At 57.6% G+C, this 23,111-nt stretch overlaps 1 protein-coding gene across 5 annotated transcripts in view; it reads left to right on the forward strand.

The window, feature by feature from the left end:
* Pde9a (phosphodiesterase 9A) overlaps positions 1-23,111 on the forward strand; it is a 77,639-nt gene that overhangs the window by 49,693 nt on the left and 4,835 nt on the right. For 4 of the 5 annotated variants that reach the window (XM_042687346.1, XM_042687344.1, XM_042687345.1 and 1 more), the window contains exons 5-14: positions 2,150-2,204; positions 2,878-2,948; positions 7,333-7,417; positions 10,210-10,291; positions 12,257-12,331; positions 16,200-16,286; positions 16,812-16,916; positions 17,232-17,314; positions 18,304-18,460; positions 18,756-18,869. In XM_042687346.1, coding sequence (XP_042543280.1) covers positions 2,150-2,204; positions 2,878-2,948; positions 7,333-7,417; positions 10,210-10,291; positions 12,257-12,331; positions 16,200-16,286; positions 16,812-16,916; positions 17,232-17,314; positions 18,304-18,460; positions 18,756-18,869 — 914 coding nt within the window. The remainder of the gene's footprint in view (positions 1-2,149; positions 2,205-2,877; positions 2,949-7,332; positions 7,418-10,209; positions 10,292-12,256; positions 12,332-16,199; positions 16,287-16,811; positions 16,917-17,231; positions 17,315-18,303; positions 18,461-18,755; positions 18,870-23,111) is intronic. The other variant, XM_042687348.1, reaches the window with a different exon arrangement.

Raw genomic sequence — 23,111 nt, forward strand, 5'->3', positions numbered from 1 at the left:
AACTGTGGGTTCTTAGAAGATTTTGAGACCATTAACCAGGTTTACTGATGGGTTGCCTTTTCTAAAGCCTTCATCACAAGGAATCTAACCCTGAGTCTCCCGGGAGAGCGTGAAGGTTTTCAGCAGTCCTTGCAGTCAGGGGCCGCTCATCTTCCCTCATGATCCTTGGACCAGCCAGCAGCTCAACCTGCCGCTCTAGAAGCATGTCCTGGCTGGCACGCTCACTGTATAGAACACAGAGTCATTGCTTTTCCTCTCATCTAATCGTAGAAGGCGGACACCGGGAGCCTCGCGTCTGCCCCGACTCTAGGCAAGGTTATGACTTAGGATCACCCTCCACGGGAGACTCTGGGTGAAAATGATGCTGTTATCGCAGGCAGGCTCTGTGGTAAATGGGAGGCCAGGCAGCCCACTGAGATCAGGAAGCAGGTGGAGGGAGCGGTAGGGGCCAGGCCCGGACCCCGTTGGGTGCAGGAAGTTTCCCAAGCTGGTTCCTTGCAGGGAGTTGGAGTTGATTTTAAAGCAAGCCGCCATGTGTGCCCGGAGGTCCCATTGTGACTGAGAAGGGGTCACGGTCTGGAGGTGGGAGGAGTCCGACAGGCAGCCAACAGCTGGGCCACAGAGAGGTAGTCACCAGGAGGAAGTTGTTTAAGGCAGACATCTGGAAGGATCTGCTGAGCCACCGGCAGGCGGAGGGACTGGAGACCCCATGTGACAGCCCCTCCCCGTGTACAAGCCCGCGGTGCACACGTCGAGCCACACGAAGTTACAGGAGCTCGCTACAGGCAGGTGAAGTAAGGAGGGCTTACGAAGTGAATTTAGGGGGCTGGGAAGGTGGCTCCATGGTAGAGTGCTTGCCTTGCATGCGTGAAGTCCTGGGTTCGATTCCTCAGTACTATGTTAGAAGTGGCGCTGAGGCTAATTGGTAGAGCACTAGTCTTGAGCTGAATTGCTGAGGGACAGCGCCCAGGTCCAGAGTTCAGGCCCCAGGACCAACACACACACAGAGACACACACACAGACACACACACACAGACACACAGACACACACACACACACACACACACACACACACGAGAATTAAATTGAAAGTAGTCATGGTGGCACACAGCATAACTCCAGCACCAGGGCTGAAGCAGGAGGGTTGTGAGTTAGACAGCCTGGGCTACACCTAAAAACACAAAGTTAATTTAGATTGTGTGTGTGCACGCGCGCGTGCTCACATGCATGCACACTCCTGCCATTGCTGAGGCTTGAACTCTTGAGCTTAGGGCCTCCTACTCTCACTTGACTTAAGGCTGGCCTCTACCATTGAGTCACGCCTCCCTTTCTGGCACTTTTGGCAGTTGATTGATAAGAGTCTCACAGACTTTTTTGCCTGGAATGGCTTTGGACCAAGATCCTCAGATCTCAGCCTTCTGAGAATATAGGATTAGAGGTGTGAACCACCAGTGCCCGGCTCTCTTTTTTTTCTTTCTACAAAATGAATATTGTTCAATATAGAAAATTCAGAAGATATTGGGAAGCAAAAATGAAAAATTTACTTTAGAGTATGTTCTCATGCGTTTTCAAAAATGGAATCCCTCTGTCCACTCCTTTCTTCGAGAGGCAGGGTCTCCTGCGCGTCTGGAGCTTCCAGTGTGGATCGGTTTCAGGGCGTTGCTGCACAGATGGGGTCCCCGGCATGGGGCTGGCCAGGAGCACAGGAAAGGGGCAGGTTACAGTCAGCCTGGGACCCGAGGCCTTGTAAAACCAGCCCCAGCCCAGTTTTACAGGCCAGACAGCCGGGGACCCAGCCCACTCCGCCCCGCCCTCACCCCACTCCGCTTCCTCCCTGCGGGCCGTCATGAGACCCGTGTGGTTTTACTCAGGACATGCCTTGAACCCGCTTCATCTCGGTCATTGCCCCATGAAATGAGCGCTCAGGAAAAGCACCCCTCGTTAGAGACCCCAGGCCTGCTTGCTTTCCTAACTGTGCCAGTGCCCCGAGAACACAGGGCCAGGACACTGCTGAAGGCCTACTGTCAGCAGCCAGGGGGGAACAGAGACCACCCCAGGTCCCGGGAGGCCCTGGCAGCGCCTGCCCCCCCCGACCCCCCCAGCACACCCCACACCCCTGCGCTATCTGTCTTTCTTCTTTGGTTTATAGAGCGAGAAGAGCTAACCCAGGGCGTGCTGGCCCAGGTGGCGGAGCAGCTCTCCAGGTACCCATCCTCTCAGCGCCCGGCCCGGCCCCGCCCCGTGGGCGTGGCTCTCCGTGGCAGATGCAGCCCCAGCTGCCGGGCCCCTCCTGTGACTTCCGTAACCAAGCCGGCTGGGCTCACCCCACCCAGCACCTTGTCCCAGAGACCCGTCCAACATCACTGTCAAGATGGGAGCACCGGGCCCAGGGACTTTGTCTTGGGAGACCCAGAGCCCACCGCAGAGCTTGGCACCATTTTAAAAACAAGCTTCCCCGCTGACCGCCTGCTCACGGAGAGGTTTCTTTTCCATTCCAAGTCACCCTGCCAGGCCACATCACTGGCTGGTCCCTCTGTGGCCTCCCCCTCCCACTTGGCTCTCACGGCGAATGGCCTGTAGCCCCTGAGGACCCCAAAGCCAGCCGTGCCCGCTCAGCCAGGCTGCCCCGGGCTGCCCCAGCTGTGAACCTGGGACTTGGTGTCCTCCCCCAGGAGGTCCACTGCCCTGGTCACAGGAGGGAATGTCCCCCAAGTCTGGCTGGGGACACTGAGTCCCTTAAGAACTGCCCCACCAGCCTCGGTCCCCACCCTCTCCCCGCCTGCACAGGGACTCGCCCAGGGCGTGGCGTCACAGTCATCTTTGAAGGTTTTATGGGCTATATTCTGTCTTTCTTTTTTTTTTTTCTTTTCTCCCTAGAGCATTTAAAATCAATGAACTGAAAGCAGAAGTTGCAAATCACCTGGCGGTGCTGGAGAAACGGGTAGAATGTGAGTGACTTTTTTCTTTGCTGCTTATGTGTCCTTTAATCCTCCTTAGAATTCACCACCAGGAACCATGAAGACAAGGTGCGAGCTGCGGGGTGCAGCCCCTGCTGTGCGCGAGGTGTTTGGGAAACAGCTTTCCTCTCAGCCAGGGCTCAGACAGGTCTCAGCCTTGCAATGCACAAGGCAGAAGAGCCCGCCGGGAAAGCCCAAGGTGAGCCTCTGCTGGCCCGTCCACCTCTTCCTGGATCCATACTCCTGCACATCGAAACCTGGGACTGGGCCATATCTTGGACTGTGTCTGCAGCATGCTTAGCTCTTGGTTTCCAGTCACCCCATGAGGAAAGTAGAAAAACCACACCAAGCAAGAGAGAGTGGGCTCCACTCTATTGGGTCACCAGAAAGCCCAGATTCTGGGAGGAAAGCAGCCTCCCTTCCCTCGTGCCTCCTCCCCCTCCCCACTCACCTCCCTCCCCTCACCATAATCGGAGGGCTGCGGTTTGGATTCCTCTCGCCTGCCCAGCCTGCATCCCACCGGTGCACCGTAACAGCAGGATTGTCGCGGTCCAGGTGGAGGCTGGGCCATAATTCCCACCGGAATTTTTTGTGCCGGTACTAGGACTTGAACTCGGCCTCGACACTGCCCCTTCCAGCTTCTTTGCTGAGGCTAATGCTCTATCACTTGAGCCACAGTTCCCCTTCTGGCTTTTTGCCAGTTGATTGGATGTATGAGTCACTTGGATTTGTCTTCCCGGGCTGGCACCAAACCTCGATCTTCATATTGCAGCTCCTGAGCGGCTAGGATTTCAGGTGTGACCCCACAACCCTGCTTTGGCACCTTATTTATGAACTCAGTCTGAGTGGGAAAAAAATCAAACAGGAGGCCATTAAGCATCAGGTATCCACCCTTCTCCAAAAAAAAAAATATCTGGATGATCTATCCTTGTAAGATGGCTGATCGTCGTTTTTTTTTTTATATCTTGTTCTAATTATAATTTTTCAAGAAAGGAAACTTGGAAGCCTGGAAGTCCTGATTCAGGTCACTCAGTGAGGTTTTTAGGCTTTTCAAAGTGTGTCAACTTGTTTCAGACTCGTTGGATTATTCAGTTGTGATGACATTTTTGTTTTGCCTCTGGACGAAGCCATTCAGCAATTAGACAAAGAACTCACCCTGGGAGCAGTGTCGGCCACTCCTCAGGAAAAGTCAGTCCCTGCTCTGCACACCAGCGAGAGAGCAGCTCCTGGGCACCAGGGCACAAGGCTGGCAGAGAGCAGGGGTGACAGGTCAAGGTCAGCCCAAGCAGAATGACTTTTGTGGGACTCTCATCTCAAATAGTTGTGGGTGCAGTTGCATACAACTGGCATCCCAGTGCCATGGGTGCACAAGTTGGGATGGCAGCCCGGGCTGGCCAAAGAGTAAAGCAAGACCCGGCCTCGAAAATAATGGAAGCAAACAAAAAGGACTGGAGGTGTGGCTCAAGGGGTTGAGCCCCTGCCGAGCAAGCATGAGGCCCTGTGTTGAGTGCCCAGTACCTGAAAGAAGGAGCTTATTGAGAAAGTGCTTGACTGTCACGCATGAGGCCCTGCATTTAAGTCCTTGGTATCACATACACAAAAAAAATTAATTTTAGCGCCGGTGGTTCACGCCTGTCCTAGCTACTCAGGAGGCTGAGATCTGAGGATTGGGGTTCAAAGCCAGCCCAGACAGGAACGTCCGTGGGACTCATCTCCAATGAACCACTAGAAAACCAGAAGTGGTACTCTGGCTTAAGCAGTAGAGTGCTCGCCTTGAGCTGAGGAGTGCAGGGATAGCGCCCAGGTCCAGCGTTCAAGCCCCACGACCAACCAAAAAAAAAAGAAAAATAGAGCTTCTCTGGGACTCCTTCAGCACGGATTAAAAGAAACCGACTGGCAGCCTTGAGCAGAAAAGGATTTTGCCAAGGATTCTAGGCAGCGCCCACCTGCTCTCGGGAGAGCTCAGTGCCATGTGCAGAGCCTGGACTGTGCCGATCCAACGCTGCACAGCCGAGGGTGCTGGGCCTGGGCACCGCCGCGGGCCCCGCTGCTCCCGCGCTCCAGCCCGGGGTCCTCAGCCCTCACGTCCCTGCCGCTGCAGCACACCTTGAGCCACTGCTTCCTATCTCTGGCTGCAGATGCGAAGCCTGGGCACACTGTGCCAGGTGCCAGACCCCAGCTGCAAGGGAAACCCGGGAGCCGGCCTGGGTTCCTCTCCACGGATGGCAACAAAGCACCGCAGCCTGGGGGGCTTCAGCAGCAAAAAGGCATCTCCACAGCGCTGGAGGTAGGAGGTTCAAAACAAGGCGCCTCTCGCGGGCATCTGATGATTCTGAGAATGCCACGTCAACACAGCCAGCCTCTGCCGCGACTGCCCCCCAGCCCCCACCGTCACGGGGCCCACCTGGGACTGTCGTCTCCCCTGCCCATTGCGCGAGAACACACACGGGTCTCTGAATCCAGATGGCCTCAGCTCAGCTTCTCTAATGGATTGTCTACAAAGGATCTTTCTCCACCTGGAGTCACATTCTCAGTGTTGCAGGAGGTTAAGATGTGAGCACAAGGCTGGTGCTGGTGGCTCACACCTAGTCCTAGCTACTCAGATGGCTGAGATCTGAGGATCAAGGTTCAAAGCCAGCCTGGAAAGGAAAGTCCACGAGACTCTTATCTCCAGTTAAGCACCAAAAAGTCTGGAAGTGGAGCTGTGGCTAAAGTGGCAGAGCTCAGATGTGTGCACTACAGATGACTTATGCATAGTTCGACCCACACAGTGAGTACCCAGCTTTTCCGACTTCCTGGTGGGAGCCAAGCACCACGGCCCAGGGAAGTCTCCAACCCTGGGAAAGGATTGCAGCCATAGGAGATTTGGAAGTGAGGTGTCAGCAGGCCTGACCTCTGGAGGCGAGGCAAGGCGTGTGAAGTCCGTTTTTCTGACGCTCCCACCCTGGTGGGCAGGCGCGCCTCCCCCCACAAGGGACGCTGTTTGCTCGGGCCCCTGCTCCTCTCCTGCATTTCTGGGTGGCCACTTCCCAGGCTGAGGGGCTGCCTCTCCATGGCTGAGGATGCCTCCGTCTCTGAATTTGATCTCAACCAAACCACACACGCATCAAGTGTAACCACAGGCCCAGGATGGCAGGCATAGCTACCCTGTTGGGACGCACAGGCCCACCTCTCCCCACATCTGTCCACCTTCCAGAACTTTCTGTCGCTCGAGCATCAACAAGATCAAGCTGTAGGAGTCTTGCTGTAAATGTTAACCTCCCTGTGGCAAGCCCATGTCCCTGAAGGCTCCCCGACAACCCCCCCCCCCCCGCCTTCCTGTCGAAAGCCGGACCCGAGCGCCAAGATGCCAGGAAGAACCTCATGGCAAAGGGGCAGTGACTCTGGTCAGGCAGCCAAAAAAAAGGTGCCCAGCTCCTGTGTGCCCTCCACTGGCCGCCCCCAGCTCCTGTGCGCCCTCCACTGGCCGCCAGGACCGCTAGCGCCCTGGTTGCAGCCACACACACCAGCCTGACATTCAGAGCTCATGCTTCTGTCCATCCTTGAAAAGGCGAGAAGTTTCCTGTCCAGGAACAAGTGCCCAGGACCAGAGCTGGATGCATGCCTTAGGGCACAATAGGCAGTGTCCCTGAGAAGGTGTGCCCCACTCGCCCCACCATGGAAAGCCCACCGCGTTGGGGCGCCACAGGCTTCCCCTGCCACTCTGATGGGGGGGACCTTTGGAACCTGGGAGGTCCTGAGGCAGGTGCTGCTTTTCCTTTGGAAAGCTACGTTTATTTCCAGCAGTTCTGCAGAGCCAGGCTTGATGGGAAGGAGTGGGGTGACTTTGGGGGGGGGGGGAAGTGTGTGCATCCTTTTGCATAAAAACTGAGCTGTGCTGATAAATTACCAGGCTAATCTTCCTCTTCCTAAGAGCGTCGGAGGCTTCCAGGCCATACCTGCGGCCTGTCTGCTGCCGCACAGTCCCCGGAGCCGGCTGCACTTCGCAGCGGGACCCAGGACTGCAGTAGCGCCCAGTTCTGCTCATCCTCAACCTGGCCTGTTTTCTTATCTGCTCTGGGGGCCTCAAAGAGCTTTGTATTTCGATGGGATTTTAGTCCTTGCCGAGGAAGTTTGGTTTTTTAGGCACTAGGACTACATTTTCCCCCTTTTCTGTTGGAGATAAAAGACTCGGGCCCTCCCCTGGCACCGACACGTGGGGGAGGGGCTCCTCTCTGACTGCAGCTGTGTGCCGCACGTGGGGGCCGAGTTGCTGTGCCAGCCGGGCGGGGAGCTGGGGGTGAGACTCACAGCCGCACCGGCCACGCTGGGAAGGGCTGAGCTGCTCCCCTCTCACCCATGATAACCTTGCTGTGATGTGTCTCTTTGTCACCAGTGGAAGGACTTAAAGTAGTGGAGATCGAGAAATGCAAGAGTGACATTAAAAAGATGAGGGAGGAACTGGCCGCCAGAAGCAACAGGTAAGGTCTGCGCCGGGAGCGCCAGAGCCACCGGGCGTGGGAGGGCTCCCACAGAAACCCAGCAAGCAGGGGCCCGGGGCCTTCACACCCCTAATCTGCTGCCAATGGGAGGTGGCAGGGCTGTAGAGAGGAGCTTTGTAGTCCTGTGGCTGTCCAGTTGGCGTTGATGGCTGAGGAAGGCTCTGGGGAGGAGCGCACGGCACACGGGGTAATGGTGCCGCAGAGTCTTGTGTGTGTTGTCATCCATCAGCCTGAAGGAACTTGATATCGTTTGTAAAGAAAACTAACAGCGAGCAGACAAAAGCATCTGGCAGACAGGATGAGCCTCCTGTCCCCATCCCCAGGACTCTGAATAGAGAGCATTGGTCTGTCTGTCCATCTGCCCATCTGACTTGGCAGGGAAGAGAGGCCGAGTCTCTGGGCTGAAGCTTGTTAAGCTGGAGCTTTCTCTGCACAGTGAAGAGAAGGGGGAGGGGCGGCCCCTTCCCTCTTAGGGGAGCAGAGTGCACTAGGCGAGGGTGAGCCTGGCTCTGTCCGCACACGGTGGATGCTGAACCTGAAATACCGTGAGCCCACGTCAGCAGGAGCCCACTGATGTCTGCAGGGACAGCAGAGGCCATGAGGCCCGGCCCACCAGCCCCGGCAGCCTCTCCTCTCCTGAGACTCAGGCTTCCCAGAACTGTCCCCAAGGGGGAAGAGGCTCGCTGGCAGGTCCACTGGGGACCCCAGCGCCACGGGGGGCAGAGTGGGGCGTGGCATGCGCCAGCTTCTCCGGGCTGGGAAGGCTGCAGGATCACGGGTTCTGACGGAGGGCTCTAGAGGTCTGTGATCTCCACGCGCATCCCAGACAAATGGCCTTGACCGTGGACCGAGCCCCAGGGGAGGGGAGGCAGGAAGTCCAGGAAATGAAGGGGAAAATGGGCTCCAAATGGAATGAAAAGCAAAGGCACCCTGCCAGCTGCTCTGCTAGCTGGAGGATGCTTGTTCCCATGGCAACAGGACTCTGGGGGCGGGGCCACTGGCCAACGCAGGTCAGCAGCCCATCTGTGCCCAGGGCCTCTGTGTACCAAGGAGGAGCTGGACTCCCACAGTCAGGCATCCTGCCTCAGGGTTTCATGACCCCCAGGGGAATACAGAGACGCAGAGATAGCACTGTGCACATGTTTGTACAAACAAGGTTCAAAGCAGAAAGGAAATCATAGTGCAGTTATCCAAACTGCACAGACCAAGTTCCTGAGTGCCGGAGTGGTGGTGGAAACGGCTGTTTGGTACACTCGGTGGCTTTGGGTCTTTTGTTATTACTGTTTTGCTAAATCTATTAGAATCCCTTCTGCACAGCAAACTGTCATAGCGATCCTGGTGATATTCACAGTGTAGCGCTGGGATGGAGAGCAGCAATACTGAAAGCTTCTGTTTAGAAAATAAATATGCTTGTTCTTCTGAGTTTGAAAGTAGTGTCAGCTCCTGCTGCAACCTCCAGACTACCAGATGGGGGTGGGGTGTCACCCGCGATGACACTGGCCAGAGATGCCGCGTTTAAATGGGACACGCGGCCAGTGTTGCCTGGCGTGCATATATCGAGTTGTTTAGAATGATGAAGTGTTGTCTTGTCATCATTTTTCCACTCCTAGCGTCCAAGCAGTGGATTCGCTTTGAACTAACACTCAGCTCTTTGACTTTTCCCCCATAAGGCCCAGTTCAGCTTGCCTCCTTAACCCACCAATGTGTTCCTCATCCTTGTAGCCTATCAGCTTTTCTGCTCGGCCCTGCAGTTCAGACTGAGTGTGACCTCTTCGTTGTCCCTGTCTCTTGACATTGCTTGGCTTTCCGCCACTCCCTTCCCTCCCCGGCAGCACAGGGTCCCACCTCCGCACCCGGGGTGGCTTCTACACTTCCCGTGAGGAGCGTGCACAGGGGTGGCTCCTGCACTCCCCGTGAGGAGCTTGCACAGAGCTTTTTGCCCGAGTTTCACTCTTTCCCCGGGGTAGCCACATGGCCTTCTCTGTGGCTCTCACTGCATGGTCCTAAATGAATGTTCCAGAAGATGGGACTTTACTCCCAGATCAGCTTCTGCTGCATTTGGCACACTGCTGTGCTGGTCCCTGTCCCCTGCCCCCCTGTATGGTAGACCCCAAATGAGCCAGGGTGTCCCCCCTCCCCAGCCAGGCCGTACCCAGGGGCGGGGGCATGCCTCCTCCTGCCTCCCGGGGAAATTCATCCCCACACAGCCTCCCAGGGCAGCCTTCCAGAATAATCCTGCAGGCTAGCTGGCTCAAAACCACATCTGTCTCCTCTGTTCAGAGATGAGAGAGCTTGATACTAAGTAGAGAAGAAAGCCGGATAGAAAATCCATCTGGGGAGCTCGGGAACACTGCAAAAGTTCTCCAGGAGCAGGGCACAGGCACCGCACGCTCCAGCCATGTCTTGGAGTCCCGCACAAAGCTTTCAGTGCATCGGAAAGCAGAGCTAGGCTGGGCACTGGAGGCTCACTCCTGTTATCCTAGCTACTCCAGAGACTAAGATCTGAGGATTGTAGTTCAAAGCCACCTGGGCAGAAAAATCTGTGAGATTCTCATCTCCAATCAACCACCCAATGGAGCTGTGGCTCAAGTGGTAGAGTGCCAGCCTGGGGCAGTGGGGGCAGGTCTGTGCAGGGCAGCCTTGCCCACTCGCTGTCCAGGCCCAGCAGGGCTGCCGGGGCTGGGGGTCTGGCCCCGTGTTCTGTCTGCTCTCCCTCTGCTGGCTTCCTGTGTGCCAGTGAATGCCAAAGCTAATCTCCTTTTTCTCTGTAGGACCAGCTGCCCCTGTAAGTACAGTTTTTTTGATAACAACAAAAAGTTGAAACCTCGGCGCGATGTCCCCGCTTATCCCAAGGTGAGATGAAATTCTGGTTGGGGTTCAAGTCCGGCTCTGTGTCTCAGTGCCCAGGTGCCACCTGGTGGGCGGGCAGGCAGGCGGGCCCCTCGCCGCTCTACACAGGGCCTCCGTCCCTGCTGGGCAGAGGCAGGACAGTCTAAGGCAGAACATTATTCTCCTTGACGTGTGTTTAGCAAAAGTGATTCCAGGCGTACTTTACTTTGTGAGAAGATTATAGCATCCCTACCCTCCCCCCAACCCGGACAGCCTGCAGGCCTGCTAACCGACTCTGTTTGCACTCAAGTGTTAGCTGAAACAACTTTAAAGCTTCAAAAATCTTCATTGGATCCCTGGCCCTGAACAATAGTTTACGTGGAGAGTGCTTCCTGCCCCCCCCTCCCCCCCTCCCACCCCACCCCACCCCATCCCACCCCCACGCCCCATCCTGGAGCTGGAGCTTGGGCTGGGCTCGGCCCCTGAGTCTCGGTGCTCCAGTCTAGCACTTTGCTACTTGAGCCACACCCCACTTCTGGCTTTTTCTAAGTACTTAAATTGGAGATGAGAGTCTCATGGACTTTCCTGTCCAGGCTGGCTTCCAGCCGTGATCCTCAGATCTCAGCCTCCCGAGTAACAAGGATGATACCCGCTTTTGCACAAGTTTCCTCTTCTCTGAGAGAAGCTGGTTCTTAGTCATGGCCGTGCCTGGATTGAGGTCTTTTCAAACAAAAGAGGTCACCATCAGCCAGGCACCAGGACCTCATACCTGTAATTCTACTCAGGAGGCTGAGATCTGAGGATTTGGGTGAGATTCGTATCTAGGAAAAAGCTAGAAGTAGAATATGGCCAAAATGGCAGAGTGCCAGCCTTGAATGAAAAGCTAAGCAAGGGCAAGGCCCCGAGTTGAAGCCCCGCACCGCATGCACACAGAGATGATCATTGCCACAGTGGCCTGAGTGGAGCGTCGGTGAGGCTCCAGCTCCTGCATCATGCTGACACTCACACAGCCACGGCCGTGGGGCAGAGCCGGCCTGCAGGTCCTCCTGCCTGCTGGGGCAGAGCCTCCGAGAGCTTCACCCTGGTTCCTGTGTGCCCATTAGTTCGTACCTAGCTCCATTCGTTCCATGCAGGCATTGCTCAGGCCTTCCCACGGAGACCAAGGTCTGTCTCCACAGGAAAGTGGATCTAGTCACTCCTCACACTGCTACCCCCCCCCCACTCCCCCCCCCTCCCCCCGGGAGTCAAGTCACAAACCAGGCACAGCCCAGACCCAGAACACACAGACCAGCCCTGTGTGCCGGGCCCTATGGAAGACCATAGCACATGCCAAGCGCTCTGCTGCGTTGTGTCCTAGCCTCGTTCCTGCAGTTCCCTGATCTTGGTGGTACCCGCCTGGGAGCCCTGGCTGTAGTTAGCTCCCAGCAATACCCAGGGACGTTTCCCAGAAGGAGCAGCTCAAAATAGCTTCTTAGCCACATTTGAATTTATGCTGTGTGAATTTTTCCCTTGGTGTCACTTTGCTGTAGTTTTTATTGGTGAGCATGTTGAGGTCTGATTTACACATCTCTGGCTCCTCCTCTAAGATGCAGAGTAATGAGAATTTTAACAAATGTATACAGTCATGAAATTTCTGCACAATCACCATAGGGAAGATTGCCGCCGGAAGTGGAGCCCTGGCTCAAATGATAGAGCACTAGTCTTGAGCAAGAAAGCTCAGGGATAGTGCCCAGACCCCCAGTTCAGACCTCAGAACTGGCACGTGCACATGCATGTGCACACATGCGCACACACAAAATAGAGAACTTTTCTATCACCTCCAAACACCCCATTGTACCTCTTGACCACCGGATGGCATTCTACCAGAAGGCAGCCCCGAGTCTGTGCGGTGTCTGTGGAGGGGTCAGGAGGGAGGAGAAGGCGCTCACGCTGGGCATCTGGCACCAGGGCCCACAGGGTCTGATCAGCATGGCCTCCTCTTCTTCCTAGTACCTGCTCTCTCCGGAGACCATCGAAGCCCTACGGAAGCCCACCTTTGACGTCTGGCTTTGGGAGCCCAACGAGGTAAGAGACCAGCCTTCAGATGTCAGGGTGGCAGCACTATAGACCCTTGGAGCCATCCTCTCTACTTTCTTCTGTCCTTTTGAAGGGCAGCGGGAAGAGGGGAGAGCTTTGACCTCCAGGTTTAAGTTCAAAGTGACATTTCACAGGAGGACCAGGAGAAAAGAGCCCAGGGCAGGAAGGGCTCCCCAAGTCCAGCTGGTCCCAGGGACAGGGGGTCCCCCACCATGGGAGTCCTGGCGGCACCAAGTACCCGGGGGTACAGCCAGGCACTGGGACCACAGAGGAGCCCCAGCAAGGGAAGTGGCTTCTGCCCGGGGCATTGGCTGCGGCCTGGAGACTGGAGGCTGTGGCCTGGAGACTGGAGGCTGCGGCCTGGAGACTGGAGGCTGCGGCCTGAAGACTGGAGGCTGCAGCCTGGCCCGCTCATTTGACTGGTTGCAAGGCATTTCTTCAGATTTCCTCATTTGCTGAGAAACACAAAAAGGAATTTTTGTTCGTTTGTTTGGATCTATTCATCAGCGATCAGCTATAATCCCGCCTTCTCCTTCACCAAGAAGAGGAAAAACATTCCCTCATCAGCCTCCGGCTCCACTCTGTTCACGCCGCCAGAATCTGCGGGGCGCAGCTTCCCCGCAGCGCGGGGACGCCAGCAGCCCCCTGACGAGCTTGGCCGCTGCAGCCTGCAGAAGACAGTGCTTCACCCGTTAGGATCTGGGATGCAAGCTGGGCGCCGGTGGCTTGTGCCTGTCATCCTAGCAGCTCAGGAGGCTGAGATCTGAGGATCATGGTTCAAAGCCAGCCCGGGCAGCAAAGTCTGAGACACACTTATCTCCAATTAATCACAGAAAAAGCTGGGCATGGCATTGTGACTCAAGTGGTAGCTAGCCTTGAGCAAAAGAAGCTCAGGGACAGCATCCAGCCTGGAGTTCAAGGCCCAGGACCTGCAAAAAAAGAATCTGGGACACAAGATGGCCAGTACACATCACTGCCTCTGTGGGGTCTCCCACACAGGAACAGCCTTGGCGTGGCCAGAGAAGCAGAGCCCCCGCCTCAGCCCCCTCACCTCAGTTCACCCCAGAGAGCAGCAAACACACCAGGGATCCGTGGAGGGTCTCTCCCCAGCTCTGAGTGTGCGGCCTGAGGACGGGGATCCGAAGAGCTGGAGACAGGTATGGGCACCGCCATCAGAACATCTGTGAGGGCCAGGGCAGGGGGCAGGGAGCCAGAGGCCAAGCTTGGAAGAAAAATGGCAGTGCAGCTCCAAGACTGGACAGAACGAGTCTGTAGAGAGAAGTGCCTCACAGACGGCTGGCGGGTCCCACGCCAGCACCAGCAGGTGGGCCGCATGGCTTCCCACCGGTCCTCCAGGAACATCCCCATGCCCAGAGTCATCTGGCTTTCTTTTTTTTTTTTTTTTGTCGGTCGTGGGGCTTGAACTCTGGGCCTGGGCGCTGTTCCTCAGCTCTTCAGCTCAAGGCGAGCGCTCTACCACTTGAGCTACAGCGCCACTTTCGGTTTTCTGGTGGTTTATTGGAGATAGGAGTCTCACGGTCTCTCCTGCCCGGGCTGGCTTTGAACCGCGATCCTCAGATCTCAGCCTCCTGAGTTGCTAGGATTACAGGCGTGAGCCACCAGCGCCCGGCTCATCTGGCTTTCTGCCTGCGGGGAGTAAGAAGAGCCAGGGCCCCTGGTGCGCACAGCTACACGGAAACAGACCCTTGTCTCAGCTCTGAAACCTGATTTGCCGTTCTGAGCCTAATGCTGCCTGGGCGGGAGAGGCCCCGCTGGGCCGCGTGGCTCCTCACGCGCAGGGTGGATTCGCAGTGCTCCGGGCAGCCCAGCCCTGCAGCTTTTGCCAAGGAGCCTGAGAAGGTGCTTCCAGAAGTAGCTGCCCAGGGGTGACAGGCAGAGAGGCCCAAAGACGGGGGCCATGGCCTCTGTCCGGTCGGCGGATGCCAAGGCTTTGGGAAAGCGCAGAAGCGCAGGGACCCACTGGGAACTCTGCGGGCGGGCGTGGGAGCAGCTGGGCCGCCACCCTCCCCCACGGCAGCGCAGCAGATGGTTTCGTCTGGCGACTGTCCTCATCTCTTGACTCATTTCACAGCAAACATTTCAGCTTCTCAGCCTTGCCGTGAACAGCCTCTGAGCCGCCGGGGGGGGGGGGGGGGGGGGAGTACCGGGGGGGGGGGGGCTCACCATACTTGAGGCTGGCTCGGGGCAGCCAGGCCCCTGGCCTAATGACCCGGGCACCTGCCACCTCGGAACCAGGACCCCGGACACCTGCACGGGGTTCCCTCGGGACCTCATCCCCACAGCCTGGCGCCAGCAGCTTGGCACACATCTGTCTGTCTGGCTAAGAGGAAAGGCCAGCCGGCTGTCCCGGGGCTCTCCCTTCGTATGGGACAGCCCAGGCTCTGCGGGAGGCACAGAACTCTGCGCTGCTGCAGGTGTGGAAGGGTTGGATGGATGAAGTCGCTGGCTGCATCTCTGCTTCCGTACGCACAGCGCGTGCGCGCGCGGGGACGGCCTTCAGTGGTGCACCCAGCCTTTGCTCGCTCGGTGATGCAGTACCTCAGACCGGGAGGCTGACACAGTGTGACTGTCCTGTCTCAGTCCTGGGGGCTGGAGTCACCAATGGATCCTTCTGGGGCCTCTCTGTGTGTCTCTGCCCCTCTGTCTCTCTCTGGCTTGCAGATGAAGCCAGGCTCCGGCGCACTGCCCTGGGCAGCCCTCTGGTGGCAGGGACGGAGGCTCAGGGTGTGACCCTGGCCAGGATGCTTTCAGGCAGGGTCGGCTCTGTCCCCGGGGATGTCTCCATGGCCTCGTGGTGCCATCTATAGCAACCCGGGCTCCTCACCCAGGAAACACTTCTAGAAAGCACAGCCGTGCTGGCTGGCCTCCAGCCCTTATGTCTCATCCCTGGTGTACCAAGTCCATGGCTCTGTTACTGTTTGGGTAAGAAATGGCCTGCAAAAAGACTAAGTCCCCAGCTGGTACCACCGCTGGAGAGGCTCTGGGACCTACAGAGAGCGGGGCGTAGCTGGAGGGAGCAGGTCCCAGGGCGCGCCCTTGGGGGCTGTCTCTTGTCCTGGCCCCTCTCCAGCTCTGCTTCCTGGATATTGGGTGTGAAGGAGTTCTGGCCATCATGCCCTTCTCCCATGATGCTTTTCTTGGCCACATGCCCATCCTGGATGGAGCCTCCTGGAAGCCAGCTTTCGGCTGTTCTCTTGATAGTCTGGTCACAGAGACCAACGGTTGGCTATCACAGACCTCCGCGGTGGCAGTGTGACGTCTTCACATGATGTCCTAGAGGACAAGGCCCCTGGCGTGGCGTGGGGCATGCTGCCTGCAGAAGCTCGCCCCAGGCTCTGCAGTGACTCTAGGAAACCTTTCTTGTCCCAACAGGGCCTGGAAGGTCATAACTCAAGGCCCGCTCACCGCAGACTAAGGCCAGCAGAGGGTGCCCCGCCCCTGCGCGGGGCGCCATGGGCGCGTGCGTTGGCCGGTCGTCCTCACGCCTCTCACGCCTGGGTTGTGTTTCACATGTAGACGTCAGTGGGGTCGTCTTAGTGTGGTTGTTTCAGAGTTGAGTTCCGCTTCCCCACAGACTGAGCCCTGTCTCTGGTTGGATTCTCCTGCACGATTGACGGCTCGCCTGCCCGCTCCAGCCCCCACTGTCTGGTGGTCCCGGGAGGACATCAGGCCCCCTCTCCATGTCCCCTGGTCAGGCTCCACGCACAGAGCGTCTGGGCTCGCTCTCCCGTGGGAGGGCCTGGCCACAGCGTGGTTGCCCTGGTGGCAGCTCCCAGGAGGGACAGCCAGCCTCACTTCCCTCCGCTCACCCCTGCCCCCTGCCCCCTGCCCACAGATGCTGAGCTGCTTGGAGCACATGTACCACGACCTGGGCCTCGTCCGGGACTTCCACATCAACCCTGTCACGCTCCGGCGGTGGCTGGTACGTGTGGGGCTCAGCTTGGTCCTGCAGACGTCCTTGTGTAGGTCCCGCTGGCACTGGGCCCCTCGCAGGGAGGTTCTGAAGGACACGGCCATCTCAGTCTCCCCACCCCACCCAGAGCGGGGGGGGGGGGGCAGGGGGGAGGAGGGGTGCTAAAACAGGAGTGTGTAAGTGGGCAGGGGTGGTGGTACACGCGGAGGTTGTTTGGGCATCTAGGGCTGTGTGTAAGTGTGTCTCTATCAGCAGATCTTATTTTTGAAAAAAGTAGATTATTGTTGAGAGCCAAGTCCTGAGAAGTGCTCACACGCGCCTTTTCCGAGGCGGTGGCCCCAGTCCACACGGGCTGGGGACGCCTCAGTGGCCGCCCTGGGCTTGGCGTGGCGCCGCCCGCCCACTCCGGACGTACACACGCCCTGGGTCTCCGGTTGGGACCGGGGCCTGGCAGGGCATGCTGACGCTCTTGTGGGCCCTGCGGGGCTGGGAGGGCCGGGCGCGGGGCAGCTCCCAACCTCTCCTGCCCCGCAGCTGTGCGTGCACGACAACTACCGGGACAATCCCTTCCACAACTTCCGGCACTGCTTCTGCGTGACGCAGATGATGTACAGCATGGTCTGGCTCTGCGGCCTCCAGGTGAGTCCCGCACGCGCCCAGGCGCCTGGTCCTCCGGGGAGGGGATGAGCCTGCCCCGCTGCTGTGGGCGACGGGCTCAGGGTGTCCGGATGCCTTCCCACACCCGTCACCAGCATGGGCATGGGCAGCGTGCTGCCACGGTAGTGATCTGTGCACCCTGCTGGCCCTGCGCTGCCCCGGGCGCCCAGGGCCTCTTCTTGCAGCCGGAAGCACTCACCAGTCACCAGGCTGGAAGGGCCTGCCCTCCCCCTGCCCTCCCCTTCCACCCTCCCAGCAGGAGCAGAAACCCAAGTGCTGCCCCCCCCCCCAATGTAGGAGAAACTCTCCCAAATGGACATCCTGGTCCTGATGACCGCAGCCATCTGCCACGATCTGGACCACCCGGGATACAACAACACGTACGTGCACGACGCTCCGCTCCCGCTGCTGCCAGACCTGCAGCCCCGCCCTCTGGCAGGCCCGGGCTGGCACTGTCACCAGAGGTCCCCAGCCCAGAGCACGGCTCTGGCTTTCAGAGCCATCAAACCCTGCGGGCAGCCACCATCCTGGGCATACTGGCTTCAGGTTCCAATGGCAACACCTGTCCTGTCTCCCGGGGGGACGGTGGTCTTCCGTGACTCCTGGTGCTGTCTCCCTGGCCTGTTCCAATGGAACACGCAGAGCTCGAGGGCCCACTGAACCCCAGAAGGGCTCCCAGCCTGCCGGGCAGAGCGCCGCGCCACAGAACCAACCCTCCAACCACAGGTCACTGGTTCGCAGTCAGTGACACGTCACCCTCTCTAATGAGTGTGTATGCTCATGCGGTGACTCGCGCACCAGAGCCGCGCCCCCTTCCTCAGAACAGTGTCCAGAGTACCTCAGGCCGCCGTGCGGGAGGCCGTCCTGGACACCCCCGGGCCCTCCACACGCTTCACAGCTCAGGACAGCAAAGAGGCCTCACCCCAGCATGGACTCCATAGTACAGCCTCAGCCAGGCCCGCAGCAGGCAGGAAGATCATGAGTTTGAGACAGCTTGGACTTTCTCTCAAGATAAACAATTAAAATATAGGCTGGTTTTTGTCCCCAAAACGCACACTTGGCAGTATCAGGGGGAGCTAGGGTGCCTTCAGGGCACCCCCAGGGAGAGGGCAGAAGTTACAGGTGGGACCCATCAGGGTGAGCTAAAGATCAGGGTGGCGTGCCCGGTCAGGAGCGGCAGCAGAGGTGGGGTCCTGGGAGGCAGACCGTGGGCGGTGACAGACCAGCCCCGAGACGCCTTCCCGCAACCCCTGCAGCAGCCCTCACACACCTGGGTGTGCGGGCGCCCCGTGTGGAGTGCGGATGCCCCGTGTGGAGTGCGGATGCGTGGCAGGGAGCTCAGCTCTGACCCTGCCCTCCTCCACGCCAGGTACCAGATCAACGCTCGCACAGAGCTGGCTGTGCGCTACAACGACATCTCGCCCCTGGAGAATCACCACTGTGCCGTGGCCTTCCAGATCCTGGCGCAGCCCGAGTGCAACATCTTCTCCAGTGTCCCGCCCGAAGGCTTCAGGCAGATCCGGCAGGTGCGTGGAGGGCGGCTGGCTGGCTGGCTGGCTGGCTGGCTGGGCGGGCAGGCGGATGGCTTTGGGTGCACAGGTGTTACTGTTCACAACACTTCACCAGCCAGCTCCTGTGGGAGCCTGGGATGTCCGCATCATTCGTCCCACGGGCCCTTGGAGGCGGTGAGGTCACCGCACATGGGTGAAGAATGGTCACACAAGCCAAAGCTTGTGCTAAGGACACTACCAGCCTGTGGGAAGAAGGCTGAGGCCATGTTCCCGCTCGCTCGCACACTCATGCGCCGCTCTCTCTATGCAGGGAATGATCGCGTTGATTCTGGCTACCGACATGGCACGCCATGCGGAAATCATGGATTCCTTCAAAGAAAAAATGGAGAACTTTGACTATACCAACGAGGAACACATGACCCTGGTGAGCAGCCTCGCTCTGTGTCCCTCATGGGGTGCGCTCAAGTTCCCCGCCCAGCTCAGGTGTGAACCCTGCAAGCCAGTGTCAGGCCCAGCCTTGGGATGAGGGACCACCTCCAGGTCACGATCTGCAGAGCCAGCCTCCCGGAGAGCCCGCTGCAGGACCTGCCCATGTGATCGGCCCAGTGCTTGCCCTCAAAAGAGCAAAGGTGCCAGGTGTGGGGGTATATAGCTGCCATCCTAGCACTGTGGAAACTGAGGCAGGAAGTCATGTGTTCAAGCCAAGCCTGGGCTACATAGTGAGACTCTGCCTCAAAAAAATAAAAATGCCAAGCCGAGCGCCAGTGGCTCACACCTGTCATCCTAGCTACTCAGGAGGCTGAGATCTGAGGATCACGGTTCAAAGCCAGCCCTTGGCAGGAAAGTCCATGAGACTCTTATCTCCAATAAACCACTAGAAAACCAGACGTGGCACTGTGGCTCAAGTGGTAGAGCGCTAGCCTTGAGCTGAAGAGCTGAGGGACAGCGCCCAGGCCCAGAGTTCAGGCCCCACAACCGACCAAAAAAAAAAAAAAAAGCCAATCATCCCCTTCCTGGCATTCAGAGAGAAGGCAGGTGCTGTGTCTGTCTGCGTTTGGGATGCGTACACTCTGTGTGTGCGTGTGCTGGTCCTGGGGCTTGAGCTGAGGGCCTCGACACTGCCACTAAGCTTTTTATGCTCAAGCCAATCTGCACTCTACCACTTGAGCCACAGCTCCACTTCCGGCTTTTTTGTGGTTAATTGGAGATGAGACTCACATACTTTCCTGCTTAGGCTGGCTTTGAACTGTAATCCACAGATCTCAGCCTCTTGAGGAGCTAGGATTATAGGCATGAGCCACAGTGCCCAGCTTCTCACTCTTTTATTTTATTTTTTATTTTGTTGTTGGTGGTGGTGGTCATGAGGCTTGAACTCTGGGCCTGGGTGCTGTCCCTCAGCTCTTCAGTTCAAGGTGAGCGCTCTACCACTTGAGCCACAGTTCCACTTTTGGTTTTCTGAGTGGTTTATTGGAGATAAGAGTCTCACGTCCTTTTCTGGCCAGGCTGGCTTTGAACCGTGATCCTCAGATCTCAGCCTCCTGAGTAGCTAGGATGACAGGCATGAGCCACCGGTGCCTGACTCACTGTTTTTAAATTGTCTCTTTAAACCCAATATCATCACTGTCCTACCTGCTGAGTGGTAGGTGCCCTGCTCAGAGGAGCTGAACTTGCTGTTGCTCATCTGGGTACACTGAGCCTTCATGGATCACTGCTGTGGGGCTGAATGACAGTGAACTCAGATAGGAGCTAACCCAGGGTCACCACAGGCACTGGGGGAAGATGTGTCTCCCATGAAGTCAGGGGCTCAGGAGCCTGCCCTTTCCCTAAATTAGAAGTGATGCAATTGGGGCTGGGAAGGTGGCTCAGTGGTAGAGCGCTTGCCTTGCATGCATGAGACCCTGGGTTTGATTCCTCAGCACCACATAAGCAAAAAGAAAAAAGCCAGAAGTGGCGCTGTGGCTCAAGTGGTAGAGTGTTAGCCTTGAGCTGAAGAGCTGAGTGACAGCGCCCAGGCCCTGAGTTCAGGCCAAACGACCAGACCCCCCCCCCCCACACACACACACACAAAAAAAAAAAAAAACAAGTGATACAATTGTCCCAAGACCTCAGTGAATATGTGAAGCTCTGGACAGCACAAAGGCCAGCATTGTCATGCACACATTCCCATGAGAAAGTCTGGTTTATAAGTTAAATGCCAGAAGAGCCTAACAAGGATGCTTATAGAGGGCTGGGGATGAGGCTCAAGTGGAGAGAAAGGCTCTGAGTTCAAACCCAGAGACAGACTGATGATGATGATGATGATGATAGCGACGATGGAGGTCAGCTGTTAGGAGAGTGTGAGGCAGGAAAGTCACCGGCATTGTGGCTCTTATGCTCTGGAGTCATTAAGTAAAACCAGGGTGGCTCCAGGCGACTGTGACACCCACAGTCCCTCTGAGAACCAAGAGAACCGCTACGTAATTAATGGGCGAGCAGCCAATCCTGCGTGCGGATGTAGATGAGGGGGCGTGGCTGGAAGAGAACAGATTTCCTAGGTCCACTACTCACAGCATGAAGTTTAAACTGTACAGGTTGGGTGGCTTCATTCTTTTCTTTTCCTGTAATTTTCCACTGACTATTTCCGGGCCACCATTGACAACGGGTAACTGAAACCACAGGAAGCAACACGAAGGGGCAGGGGACCACTGTGGCCACATGGTCTCGGTGAGGCCTCTGCTCCTGCAAACCCACGGGATGTGAGAGAGGCCACTTCATCCCGTAAGGAAGGGCACGGAGACGAGTCAGAGATGGCGGGAAGAAGGCAGGCTGCGCCCCTCCGCCCAGGCAGCCGAAGGGTCGCGGCGCTGGGCGGGAGGCAGGTTGCTGCCAGGTGTGAAGGGGGACAATCAGGACAGTGAGCCAGACCAAAAGCAGCACCGGTCTTCATGTGCCCGCCACAGACAGCGTGCAGGGGACAGAGGCCCGCCCACTTCCCTTCCCCTCCACGAGATGGCGGCATGCCCGAGCGGGGTGAAGGCAGCTTAACTGGGTCTGTCCCATCGTGAGGCCCCAGGGGAGGCTGCCGCCTCCGGTGACCATGTGACTCGGGAGGAGGAGAGTCTGGAGCCACAGCCCTCGGAGGCCAGCTGGGAGCAGCACACCCAGCCTGAGTCGTGGCCCACAGACTAGTGCCCGGATGGCATGGCCTCTGGCATGGGGCAGCTCCCCTGGGAGGCCTGCCAGGCCAAGCTTGTGATGGTCTCTGGCCTGGACCTGGGCCCTCCAGGAGGAAAGATCGGATCACTGTGCGGGATTGGCTGCAGGTGGGTGGACAGGGGCCTCCGGGCCCGCAGGGTGAACACACAGATCCACGCAGGCTCCACGCACACAGTGCACTCAGTGCGGCCACTCCATGCCCCGACCCTCCCACCTGCCCCGAGGAGCCGACAAAACCGGGGCTCTCTGGGCCCAGGCTTCCCCGCCTGACCCCACAGGTCCTGGGCGGCCATCACCACCTTCATCCAGGAAGGTGGCCGTTGCTGGTGATGGTCCTTGGTGCCTGGTGCAAGGCCAGTATGTGGGACACTGGCACCCAGGCCAGTCAAAGGTGGTTTCCCACTGGATCATGGGAGGCCCTTCGTCAGAATTCCTTGGGTGCCCATGGTGCCCCAGGCCTGCCCAACGTTCATCAAGCAACACCCATCTGGGGATAGCGCCCTAAGAGGCTCTGGGCACAGGACAGCCTGTGGGCACGGTGGCCAAGAAGGCTGGAGGGAGGGGCCCAGGGCAGGAGCTGGAGGCGCTGGCCGGGCGTCCTTGGCTGAGATGGACGCTGGGAACCGAGTGCAGGGAACGTCTGTCAGCAGAGAATTGGCGTTTCACCTGACGGCCGCCCTGTGTGGGCAGGGCGGGCCTGAGCTGTCCCTTGTGTTCTGTGCTTCTAGGTTGAAATTTCCTTTTTCCTTGCTTATCTGTATATTACTTTTGTTGTTGTCAGTCATGGGGCTTAAACTCTGGGCCTGGGCGCTGTCCCTCAGCTCTTCAGCTCAAGGCTAGCGCTCTACCACTTGAGCCACAGCACCACTTCTGGCTTTTTCTGTTTATGTGGTGCTGAGGAATAAATCCAGGGCTTCATGCATGAGAGGCAAGTGCTCTACCACTGAGCCACCTTCCCAGCCCCTGTATATTGTTTTTTTTTTTTTAATACTGGGGTTTGAACTCAGGTTCCTGAGCTTATTTGGCAAGTAGGTACTCTACTGCTTGAGCCATACTCCCATCCCTTTCTGCCTTAGTGTTTTGTTTTCTTATTATTGGAGGTTTTTTTCAAACAGGGCCCTTCACTTTTTGTCCATTGCCAGCCTTTCACTGGGATCCTTCTAGCCATGCGTTCTGAATGCCCAGGAATACACAGTTCTGGCCATGCGTTCTGAATGCCCGGGAATACACAGTTCTGGCCATGCGTTCTGAACGGCTGGGAATACACAGTTCTGGCCATGCGTTCTGAACGGCTGGGAATACACAGTTCTGGCCATGCGTTCTGAACGGCTGGGAATACACAGTTCTGGCCATGCGTTCTGAATGCCCGGGAATACACAGCTCTAGCCATGCGTTCTGAATGCCCGGGAATACACAGTTCTAGCCATGCGTTCTGAATGCCCGGGAATACACAGTTCTGGCCATGCGTTCT

Source organism: Dipodomys spectabilis, unplaced genomic scaffold (genome assembly GCF_019054845.1).
Source record: "Dipodomys spectabilis isolate Male_0828 unplaced genomic scaffold, ASM1905484v1 ptg000107l, whole genome shotgun sequence".
NCBI lineage: Eukaryota > Metazoa > Chordata > Mammalia > Rodentia > Heteromyidae > Dipodomys > Dipodomys spectabilis.